The 12,763-nt window shown below is 39.7% G+C and overlaps 1 protein-coding gene across 7 annotated transcripts in view; it reads left to right on the forward strand.

Annotated features, from left to right (window-relative positions):
• The first annotated feature begins 207 nt into the window (after positions 1-207).
• Positions 208-12,763, forward strand: part of c1qtnf12 (C1q and TNF related 12) — a 24,602-nt gene continuing 12,046 nt past the window's right edge. Inside the window, exons 1-3 of one of the 7 annotated variants that reach the window (XM_084099016.1) lie at positions 283-545; positions 765-1,183; positions 1,295-1,548. In XM_084099016.1, coding sequence (XP_083955142.1) covers positions 1,375-1,548 — 174 coding nt within the window. In that variant the 5' untranslated portion in view covers positions 283-545; positions 765-1,183; positions 1,295-1,374. Of the gene's footprint in view, positions 1,549-8,091; positions 8,121-12,763 lie in introns of all 7 variants that reach the window. The other 6 variants (XM_084099017.1, XM_084099014.1, XM_084099015.1 and 3 more) reach the window with 6 other exon arrangements.

Below are 12,763 nucleotides of genomic sequence, written 5' to 3' on the forward strand. Positions count from 1 at the left end.
TCTATTTGGTGACTCCATGTAAATTCATATATATATGTTCAGCTCTTCTTTAAAACACACAAATAACTAGTCAGCTGGTCAAACAACATTCTAGTGCCTTAAAGCAGTTCTTTCCAACTTGTTTGAATTCTCTGAGACTAAATGTCACATGTACAGAGCTACTGCAAAGTAGGACACTACTCCACACACACACACACACACACACACACACAGATTTACACCTACACACATGAACACGCATTCCCTAGAGTCTGCCTGCCAAAGAGCTTTCCCTCAAGACTTGAGTATTTCATTAGTGAGATAAAACAGGGCTGAGTCCACTGAGGTTGCCAGTTTCACTGATGAGGAAAAGAGAAGCAAGGGAATCAGAAAGAGAGAGAGAGAAAGAGCGAGAGACAGAGAGGGGGCTGTGATAAACTCTGCTGTGAGCCCTCCTGTAAGCAGACTGAGAGAGTGCAGGAGCAACAGCATAAGATCTGGAGAGGGTGAAAATACAACTGTGAGCAAGACCTACCACAAAGTCCACGCAGATCTTGCACTTTAAGGTGAGCGCACGTGTGTTTTTTGTTTTTTTTATCACCCTGCAGAACTGGGCTGATGCATTTGGGTGTGATTGTCCCATCAAGTGCTTCACTTCTTTGAAGTTCCTCAGAGGGGCATAGATTTTTCCCTGCAAGAAAAAAAAGGCAATAGAAGGCCAAAGGCTACGAAAACTGGAACATTTCCAACTTCCAATTCCCTCAGGACCTTTTTTTCCCACCTAGGCTTCAAGAAGGAACCACATGTGAAGACTGATGGGGCAAGAGCTCAGCACTGCTTACCAGAGAATCGGCTCCGCTGCATCACCGCAGAGACTCCACATCCCAGTAGGAGTGAGACGGAGGTAAAGAACCAAAGAGAAAGTGAGAGGGAATCTGAGTAATCTCCATCCACTCCCCCCTCCCTATCTTGGGACCTTCTTCAGTTGCCCTCTGGTACCCCCCACGGGGCAGGAAGCGTGAAAAATCTCACTAATGGGTTTATTTGCTGTCAGCTCAGCGACGACCTGTCATTTCCCAGGACTACTCCACACTTGACACATTTCATAGTCGAGTAAGCTTCGCTTTGTTTTTGCCAAAGGAGCTTGAGCCCCTGCCTCATACTGCTGGCTGTTGAGAAGATCAAGACTAGGCTGAGGTATCAGGTGGAGTGGACAAGTCCCTTAATCGCTTTGCCTGCCTATTACAGTATTTTTCTTCCAGTGAGGTCAAGCGTGTGGGACGTCTTACTGTTTTTTTTTTTGTATTTCTCAAAGTCGAGAACTTCCCGCAAAGAGAGAGACTGTGAGAGTCTGCTTTCTGACCCAACCACAGTCTCCTGGCTGGTGTGCTGAAGATGCGTTGCTGGCTGCTAGCTGTGGTGACGGCAGTGCTCTGGAGCCAGTGCATCCTTCTAGGGTGGGCCGAGGGCAGGAAGGTGCGTAAGAAGCCGAAGGAGCTCGCTCCGCAGCACACCGAAGCATTCAACACCACTCTTTCCAACAGCGAGGAGCTGGATGGCAGCACGAAGGTAGATATCGTATGATGCTTTCTTTGCTTTTCTCATATATTTAAGCTCTGTTCATTTCTAGCTCTGCACATGGAACTTCTTGTTACTGTATTGTTGTAACAGTTGTTTAATCAATGTCAGAAACAAATATCAAAAATTATCAAAAAATTAACAGCTTTTTACTGAGATGGCATCCTCAAAAGTGCACATTTGTACCTTATCTACCCCTTAAAGGTGCTTATTATTACCTTACGGGTACATATTAGTGTCTTAAGGTACTAATATGCAGTCAACAGTGTATAAGCCAAAGGTAAAATGTTTGCACAAATATTTCTGACAGGGTATGTCATATGGCTATTTACTTTGTGTTTTTGATTTTGTGTGTGTGTGTGTAATTGGCTTGTTTTATGTGTCTTCATTTTACTAACAAACATCTGATATCTCAGTAATCAGTCAGTTTGAAGGCTGTAAAAACACACAGACAGCTGACGCCACTGTTACTAGTGTTTTAACTGTCTTGGGGCTCTATTTTATTGAGAACCTAACCCTAACTGCGTGCTATACAGTAAGTAAAGTCACATGAAAAATTATAGAAAGCATTTACTTTTACATCAATAAATGAATTTCCAAAAAGAGATTGTGTAAATTAAGGTTTAATTTAAAAAATATTTGCATTAAATTGACATTTATAATGTTACAAAATATTTCTATTTCAAATAAATGCTGTTCTTTTGAGCTTTCTATTCATCAAAAAATCTTAGGTTTACACTTTATTTTAAGGTGTGCTTGTTACAGTGTAATTATACAATTAAGTTCTAAGTAATAGTAATTAACTACATGTACTATATAATTAGGGTTGGGTTAAGGTTTGGTTTAGGGCTAGTTGCATGTATGCATAATTGACTGTTATTATTATAGTAACTACATGTAAAATGTGTAACAGGGACACTGTAAAATGAAGTGTAACCAAAAATGATCACAGTTTCCAAAGAACATTAAGCAGTACAACTGTTTTCATTATTGATAATAATAAGAAATGTTTCTTCAGCATATTAGAATGATTTTTGAAGGATGTGACACTGAAGACTGGAGTAATGATGCTGAATATTCAGCTTTGATATCACAGAAATAAATTACATTTTAAAAGATATAAAATATCGAAAACTGTTATTTTAAATTCAGTTTTTACTGTATTTTTGATCAAATAAATGCAGCCTTGGTGTGCATAAGAGAAAATCTTACCAACCCCAAACTGTTGAACAGAAGTGTTTATATGTATGTAATTATGTATTATATATTATTTGTTTATAGTTGGTAGGCTAATGCACACCAAGTTTTCCTGTTGCTCAACACAAGTCCCAAGAAGTGCACAGTGTGATAAAATATATACCTTAAATGCACTTTTAGTTATTTGGATAAAAACATCTGACAAATGTGTAAATGTTATGCATTTTAGCAACCAATCATTCCTCACATTGTGTCAAAATCACGCTGTAACAGCTAGGCAGAGAAAATACCTCAGAATGATGTATATTAATATGCTCTGTTAAATATGTCAGCACACTCATCAGAAAGCAAAGCCGATGCTTTTGGCAGTCACAATTGTCTCTCATCATACTTTGTAAATGCGCCTAGGCAGAAGTCTCTGACTGCTTTGCAAACTATTTGAACAAGCTTACAGCGAGCTCACCCAAAGCCCTTGATGGAGATGCTACAATCTGATTAGCTTGGCACAGACTCAAACATGTATAGAGAGCTAGAGTCCTTGACAGCTCTACGGAGTGAGATTCAGTGTGATAAATAGAGCGGTATTGCAGGTGTGTGCCATTTAGGAGCCTGAGCACAGGCTCTAATGTGTGAAATGGATGATTGAGGCTTGAGTTATGTGAAGAATGCACATTCAGAAGGTCTGATGAGAGCATCGATTAGTCCTCTTGGTAGGGGTTCTCCACCAGAGCCCGCCACCAGAACGTGAAGGAGGGCTCGCTTTGTTATTTGAGACTTGTGGTGTCAGTAGTACATCCAGTACGGATGATGATACCGATAAGCAGGGACTCATTACCATTCATGTGCATAAACCTTGGAAAATATAATATTGTGCTGTCTTTAGCTGAATTATTGTGCATAAGTGCGTTGACATTTTATGGCTCCACCAAGGTCAATGTATTTCTATTCCAACCCTGTATTTGTTTATTGCTCCTGTATTGTTTAGATATCAGGGTTTCCATTGGAAAATTAGCTCCTGTTTCAGCCCACCCAAAGAGTTGGCATTCTCAAATAACTCTACGCTACCCCTGTGCCAACCACTCTCAACCGCTCACCATAACTACTGTGCTTCAGTGAGTTTGTTGACAAGGGTTATTGTCTTATTGAGTTTTTTCACATCGCTGAAGTATTTTGTGACAGTCTGGATGCGTCTTACAATGTGAATGTAGGTGTGTGTGTGTATGTAGACTTTTTTTCAAGACATTTGATCAAATGTGTCAGTATAGACATTTATAATGTTACAACAGAGTTCAATTTCAAATGATTATTTGAAGTGCATTACATAAGTAATTATTTAAAGTGAAGTCCCCTAAAAGAGTTCTGTTGACCTCGAGTCAACCTCTTGATGCTGTACCTTCAGCGTGTCTCCTTCGCTACCTCCTCATCATCTTCCTCTTCCTCCCTTCGTGGCCCAGCACAGGCAGGCTGCCATGATGTAATTCCTGGGAAGGTTAGGTGGGGAGATATTTAAAGACCCTTGGCAGAGCTCTTTCCCAGCCCATTGATTCTGTCATTCACAGGCCAGGCTGACTCCGCTGTGTCTGGGACATCCGATAGGGGCGGTGCGGCCCCCTGAAAAAACTGGGGCAGCAGGCCGCATAAGTCCCTCACAAAGCCTCACAGAAAGGGTCCTGAAAGAGGACACCTCGAGAAGGATTAATCACTCTCCCTCCCCTTGCTTACATTCTTTTCATCTTGTCCCATACAATCAAAGAGTAATGACATAATCACTCTAAAACCCAGTGTTTTGCCAGATTTGTCACTGCCAAAAAGCGTCAGTCGGGCTGGGGTCCAATGCAGGGTGACATTCATGGAGATGGAGATCATCTTTACAGGTATAGGTGGGATTTGTTGGATCCATGTGGTTATCCTCCTATTACCACCATATGCCATAGGCCTTACTGGTTATCTCACCAAAAGACCAAAAGAGTAGGTCTACAAGGGAAGAAATATTTTTTTGTTTTTTGTTTGTTTATTTGTTTTGTTTTATAATTAATTGTGATCATGCGATTCATTCTTAAAATCCCAGTATTGATCTATTAATCTGTGCTTCACGTCCTGTAGATCGCAGCATTCCATTGAATTACTCACTTCAGTGCATTGTGTGGGCTATGTTGTAAATTTTTTTTAAATGTATGTTTTTATAATGTACCAAATTAAAATGTTCCCTGTACCAGTGTTTCTCATTTACATTTATACATTAATCTAATTGCGAGCTTGAGAATCTGAATCAGATCTAATCAGGAATCGATACCCAGCCCTACAAAAGAGTGAACAGTGAATAGTGAGAGTGAGTTGGCTTTATAAATAAGAAGTTGTTTAATATTGAAAATTACAGAGAATAGAAATATTGCAATAAAGGTCTGATATTTACTTGAACACTGGGCTTTTTAGGCCATTGGAACATTCACATTAGGACACCTGAGTACAGGGAACTGAAGAACACCATGTACAGACATGGGGGTACAAATAACTCAAATCAAAAAATTTTCTTTTTCAAAAAAAAACTAATTTTTTACTCTCTTATAGACGCAACTTTGCCAGTAACACTTCGTATGAACATCTCAAACAGTTTTTTGTTAGCTGACATTGAAATATTATGTATTAAATAGCTATGTACGTGATATGTAATCTTACAATTATCCTGTTTTATGCCTTTTGAGTTCAAAATTACTCGTGGTCTTTCGCAATCTCAAAACCACAGGAGTTCTTTGCCATCCTGGAGAGTGCAGCATTAAGGTACATTGATGTAGATGTCTATCTGAAGCATTTCTCAGCCGTCCATTTGACCTACCACAGATAATAAGGGAAATGAGCACTAGCGCAAACTAGCTCAACGTTATAATTTGCACACAAAGCAGGTGTGAGGCTGCAATCAGACTCTCTTTGACTTTTTTATGGTGAGAGGAGGGTAGGATAATTCCTCAGTAGATCTCATAATAAGACTTGTGGCTCTCTCTCCCCTCACATGTCTTCACTAGCCAGGAATGCACACTTGATTTACATATAAATATCTAAACAATGTTTACTCTGCTACGATGGCATGGAACAGCAAGAGTTATTAAAACAACACAAAGCCTCATTACTTCACTTACATGTTGGTTTTGTGAAGTTACGAGTGCATTCTGACGCATGAATGTTGTTGTGCTTGGTGCAAGTGAAGATAGAGAGTAAATTGGAATCAGGCGTCTTTGATGTCACTGTTTAATGACCTGTGGGTCTATAATGGGCACATTTCCAGCGTTCCCCCCTGAGTAATAACAAAGCGGTTAACTGCCTGTTTCACTGCTCACGTAAGAATGTGATGAAAGAAGCTTTATGGTAACTGCCAAACAAATATTCAACATACATGCGAAAGAAAAACACTATCTGTCGACCATTTGGAGTGTATTAGTTATCAGACCTTGTCCACAGGGAAGGAATTACAGAATAATGAGGCCTCGGTAATGAAATATACAGTGTTGCCGGGTCTGTTACCTGTTAAATGATGGCCTTTGAAGCTTTCTGCTGCTTGATATCCAGCCAAATAATCATTTCTCTTTCGTATCACTATGTTCTGAGTTCCAAAGCAGTAATGACTTGGTACCAAAAGAAACTGTAATTGCAGGTAAGAATCTGAGGTGTGGTGTGAATGCGTCCATATAATCAAACCCATAAATCTGTGTACCGACCCATAAAGCTGTGTTTGGGAACATACCATCATCGCATTTTATTCCCTCACACACATACCGTGTTCATGATGAGTAACTACTGAAAAGTGTTATTCGTGGTAATGGTGGGTGAGTTGGGAAATATTGGGTGCGTGAGATGTAGGATGCATGCATATCTGTATATCTTTCGATACGGTAAGGGGGATCCTTCCCCAAAGGCATGGGATAGGTAAAATCATCCACCCATGCATGGATGAACGCACAGACATGATACACCCTTCTAGAAACAACAATGATTTCGGGAAAGCCCTCAGTCACTCTTTCTCAGTGTAAAGCACCTGTGTACTGTTTTTGCCAACTATTTCTGTGGTGTTTGTATTGCATGCTGAATTTATTTTGCAATGTCAACAAGTGTCAACAAGTGTTATTTCTTTGTAGTGTTGACAATAGTTTAAACCTTGAAGAGCATCTGACTTTTGTTAATGTAGGTTAGTTGACTTTTCAGTTGTCAAATAGTATTTTCATTTCAAATATTGACATTTGATTTTGGGGCTGATGACTTCTACAAACTTTTACACTTAGACAGTAAAAGACGTAATGGTATGGTATATTTAACTACATAATTATCTGTGTGTTACTGTAATGTGTGGTAAAATCTGGACCTGAGGTACAAAGAAATTATTATTAGTTTTTTTCTTCATAAAATGTCACTAAACCTCATGGCTTTGTTAGAACAGACCCAGTTTTTAATGTCTGGACTATATACTTGTCACAGAGTTAATGTCAAGTAAAAGCATTTGTGTCTTTTCATACCTTCAAACTGTGTAATGAAATGGATATACAGCCTAGATGAGGTTACAAGGTTTTTCACAATCAAACACTGCTGCATAATTGTTGATTGTGGCCTCAAGGCAGATTTTTATGGCCGTGTTTATGTTTGCTGTGGCGCGCTGCCATAAAAATAGTCTCTGACGTTTCTCTCTGAAAATAAACCCATTTTCTTATTTTTCTCCTCTGTATGTTAAATGAATAGTGAGCACTAAGACTTGTGGAGAAATGTTGCACTGTTAATCAAGCTAATTATTTGAAAACAGTTTAAATCTAAAAATAAGTCTGTTTAATAGGTAGCTTGGAAGTTTGATATTTTGATATTCAATTTTTGCTAACTCTTAACACTACTAATAAGTGCACTATACAGATTGAATTGAATTGCCCAGGTGCTTTGTTGTGGTAAACCAAGAAAAATATATTTTTACATTGCAGATTGGCAAAAAACCATTTGCAATTAAACAGAAGTTTGACACGCTACATAAAGAAATTACTTTATAATGACAGGTTTCTGCTTGCACTTAAGAGTTAGCAGATACCTTTAAGACACTTAGAAATTTGTGGCTGCATGGTTATTGAACACTGATTTTCACCTCAAAGGGATATTTTATCCAAAAATGAAATCATCATTTACTCAACCTCATGTCATTCCAAACCTGTATGACTTTCTTTTTTTGTGTTCTGCACATTTGCACATTCTTTTTCTTTTCCATACAATGGAAGTCATAGAACAATGACTTGTTTTGGACCCCATTGAATTTCATGGTATGGATAAAAGCAAAAAGATTCTTTAAAATTAATTATTTTGTTTTTTCAACAGAAGAAAGGAAAGTTTGGAACGGCATGAGGGTAAGTAAATGACACAATTTTCATTTTTAGGTGGACTTTTAAAAAAATTAACAAAATATTTTATGCAGTAGTATACTGTTGATCTATTTATATGAAAAGGGGTGACTTTGTGTCTGCTTAGTGGGTTTACTCATAAGACATTATTTTCTCAGCTTTCAGACTCTTTGAATGACTCTTTTTTTTTTTTTTTTTACTCAGTCTCTAATGGAGCATTTGGCAGCTTTGCTCCACAAAGCTCTGCTGTTTTAACAACCCCAAAACAAACTCATCAGAGAAAAATCCACCTCAATGGTATGCTGAGATAATAACAGCTTGCCATGATCTGTCATGATCTGAAATACTTCAGCATATAGGGCTTTTCATACAAGCCATGCTACCGCTGTCAACCAAATCGACTGTGTACACAGCGCCCTGAAATATTGGAAAGTTTATCGCACTGAGCAAACCACTGCACATTCCATATCAGCCTATAAGTCTCTGTGAAAATGTTCCCTTTGTATCCAAAAAAAAAAAAAAAACCTTTCAGAGACCTTTAGCAGTACTGGTCTTGTATGTCTAGAGTGACAGAATCATTGTTTTCTGACAGTCAGAGAATGGTTTATACTTTTTTGAGAAGAGAACATGAGGGAACATGATAAAATTAGATTACGCAGATATAGATGTGTCTCCACAAACTTCTACGACATTTCCAAGCAGCAACTTCAGGCAAGTTAATCCTTGTCTTGACAGAATTATGGATCCTCCCCATGCACCATCTGATCCGACTCTGATCATTCGAAGTGTTAATGGAAGTTCTTTGTATATTTCGAAGTGAAGTTGAAGGTGTTGACTCGTCCACCTTGCAAATCTTGTGGAAAATGATCGTAACTCTGTTCTGTTGGTGAGGCAGGTCCCCTCAAGCTTTAAGTTAGCTTCTGTGCTAGCATCTGTGGCTTATCCTGTGCTATTTGGCACAGGAAATTAAACAACTTAATGAACCCGCCAAAGTAGATATAGATTCTTAATAGAACCACGTTGAATCAACAGAATTAAGGGGACTTCATGACCTAAGAGTTTATTCTTTTTTGGTAATATTAGAATCCTGCAGATCATTTTTTGGCACTGCTAGCCAGCTCTGTGCTGCTTTGACATACAGTAATGACACAGTCTGTGTTTATAAAGCATTCCATAAAAGACAATGGAAAAGAAACAAATCACGTCTTCTCCCTGTGTTTGGGGAAGATCTGAGGGATTGCCTTTTGCTGGAACAGTATCTATACAAATCTGCTCTGTCTTCAGGCTCCTAATTCACAACAATAACACTGAAGACATCCAACATGCGCGAGGCTTGTGTGCGAGTTAAGTTGTTTATTTTGTCTCCTGTCATGAAAAAAGAGGGAGAGAAAAAAAAATTACATCCAAGCTAAATTATGAGCTCCTCTCATTCTAGTATGTATAAGAAAAACAAGGGGTTACTTTGTTACGGCTTAACGTGAGGCAAGTCTTTCTGTGAAGAGATGCAGCATGTTAGTTTAACAGATAAGTGATCCAGGTCTTGGTGCCAAACCTAAACAAATTCCATTACAGACAGCTCACCTCTACAACTTGTCTCTATCTCGACCACAGTCATTTGAAGTTTAGGGAAGGGCTCAAGGAGATTCAATTCATAGTTGTGGTTACTGGGATTTATAAAGCCTTGTGTTTCATCTAAGTGAAAACATTGTCAGCTTTTCAGTATTGTTGGTGGTTAGTTGGTCATAAAATAACAATTATGTGTATATAAATATTTATATTTCACATTTATATAGTTGTTTAATATTTAGTTTGGTATTCTGGGGAAGTGTAAGTTACATTTTTGGTATACTGTATCAAAATGTTATCAATTAAAATTCAAAGTAGGTCAACAAAAACATACTTGAATGAAAGTTTTAACATTTCAAAGTAAAAAGTATATTTTTTTCGTAGCTTTTGAAGTTGATAGATAAAATTTCATGAACAAACAATTTTTTTGTGTATTGACTTTCTTGAAGGTCTTTAGGATACATCAGATGTTTAAATGTACACTATGTAACTTTTTTCCCTTTAGCGGTTAAAAACAAAACTTCATGCATTTTGTGGAAGAACATTGTTTTGGTTGTGCTTTGGCTCTGTGCGGATGAAAATGGTTATCATACTGCTCATAAAAGATTCACTACTTGTTACATGTATGATCTGTGTTTCCCCCCTTCATTGTGTTTTTGGTTCAGTCCTGTGAGCTAGTGTTCCATGATTGTTCTAATTAGTCATGTCTATCACTTGTGCATTGTCAATCACCTCATTAGTTATCTTGTTAGTCCCTGTGTATTTATACCTTGTGTTCTCCTAAGGTCTTGGTCCGTTATCGTCAATGTAAGCGTGAGTGTTTGGTGTTTCTCCTGAGAGTTTGGTTATTAAATGTTATTTCTACGTATTCCTCGTCTCCATGAGCTTTGTCCTACACGCAATGTGACAGAATAACGGGCCTAACAGTGATTTTTTTTTTTGGCTATGTTTTTCCCCCTATGGCTCTCCAGCTTCTCTGCCTGGAGCAGGGAGACCGCCTGCTGGAAGAACACACTTGTGACTTTATCCAGCTTGCGTGCCAGACACACTAACCAGACCGTTCGCTCTGTGTATTTTATCACACCAGCCTGAGCGAGCGGTCCAAGTCACGCATTCCAGCAGGCGGTCCGAAGGAGGATTTCGCCGCATTCGTGGAGTGGGTGCTAGTGAACAACAATTCACCATCGGCCCTGCTGAGGATGACATCACCACCAGCCCCACTCCATCACCACCTGAAACCAGCCATCCACCACTAGCGAGTGACGTGATGGAGAAGTTGCACGTGCCCACTGCAAACTCTGGAGACCAGCCTGCCACGATAGACAAGCCTGTACCAAGGATAAGGCTGGAGAGTGTCATCGCCACAGAGCCCGGACCACAAACAGAGTCTGACCAGGTACGTGAGCCGGCAACATCGTCTGTCGACACTTCGGCTCCACCTTGGCTCCTTCCTCCCTCGGCTCCACCAGAAACCATCGGCCATACGGCTTCTCCAGGCTCCCTCGTCCCTCTGGCTCCACCTTGGTCAGCTGTCGACCTGCCTGCACCTTCGGGTCTGTCTGACTCCGCCTTTCCCCCGGCTCCGCCTTTGTCCTCGGTCCCAGCAGCTCAGCCTCTGTCCTCTGGTATTCCGGCTCCACCTCGTTGCCACAGCTCCTCCTCAGGCTCCAGGAAAAGCGGTCTCGCGTGGGCTCATCGGCTATTCAGTTTCACCAGGGTCTCCATCTGTGGCATCATGTCCGTCGGTCGTCCCCAGGGTGTCGCCTTCCAGCAAGTCATCTACACCATGGCTCCTCCCGCCTTCGACTCCGCCCTGGGGCCTCGTCCTGGCTGGTCTCTGGCATGTCATCTGGCTCCTCCGGCTCCTTGCTCCCCACTGGCTTCTCCCACCATCCACTCCTCCATGGACTGTTTGTGCTCTGGACTTTTTAGTTTTTTGTCAGCTCCACGCCCTCCTCCAGAACCCCCTCCCTCCTCATTTGGACTATGTACGGCATGAGGACGCACCTTTTTTGGAGGGGGCGTACTGTTACATGTATGATCTGTTCCCCCCTTCATTGTTTTTTTGGTTCAGTCCTGTGAGCTAGTGTTCCATGATTGTTCTAATTAGTCATATCTATCACCTGTGCATTGTCAATCACCTCATTAGTTATCTTGTTAGTCCCTGTGTATTTATACCTTGTGTTCTCCTTCAGTCTTGGTCCGTTATTGTCAATGTAAGCGTGAGTGTTTGGTGTTTCCCCTGAGAGTTTGGTTATTAAATGTTATTTCTACGTATTCCTCGTCTCCATGAGCTTTGTCCTACACCTGGAAAGGATCCCAAGCCGACTAGCTGAAGACGTTACTGTAGCTATACTCATTAATAGACATGGTATATCCTTTAAAATAAATTCAAGCACAGCGCTACAACAACCCATAATGAAATGACCCTTCACAATAGATAAAGGAATGACCATAGTTGCAAGTGTCCATTTATAATTAAAATTTTAACTTTAGCTTGTTATTAGCTCAGTAAAACTAAGTATATATTATCTAATACATTTGTATATTATTCACTCACATTATATATTTATTTTAATTAGTTTTTAAATAGTTAATTTTTAGATAATGATTTAGATCATAATGACCAGTTTTTTTATCTTTTAAATGCTTATAAATAGCTGAGTAAAAGTACATCTATTTAGTCTGTTTTTGCTGTAAACATTCTCCAAAATATTACTTCCTTACTACTTCAGGCATATGACGTAAAATTACTCATGTACATCACACCCATTCAAACAGTGGGCTCTTTCTACCAGCCGTCTTAGTCCATTTTTATTTAAAATTCTGAATGCAACTATTGAGAAACTAGCTCAAATTGTAGCATCTCCTAAAAAAGGGGGAGATGTCATTCATTGGCTTGGTTGATGATTGTTGAAGCCATTCCAGTGTGGGATTTAGAGGGTTCAAACTGTTGCCAAATAGAATGAGTTATATCAGAGATTGCATATTTGATAACCTCTCTTTGAGTTGGAGCTAGCTACCTCTGAGAAATGAACTTCAGGCTCTGAGAGCTTACTGAAAAGAAGAAGCCAGCAATGTTT

The sequence above is a fragment of the Abramis brama genome (assembly GCF_963993115.1).
Source record: "Abramis brama genome assembly, chromosome: 22".
NCBI lineage: Eukaryota > Metazoa > Chordata > Actinopteri > Cypriniformes > Leuciscidae > Abramis > Abramis brama.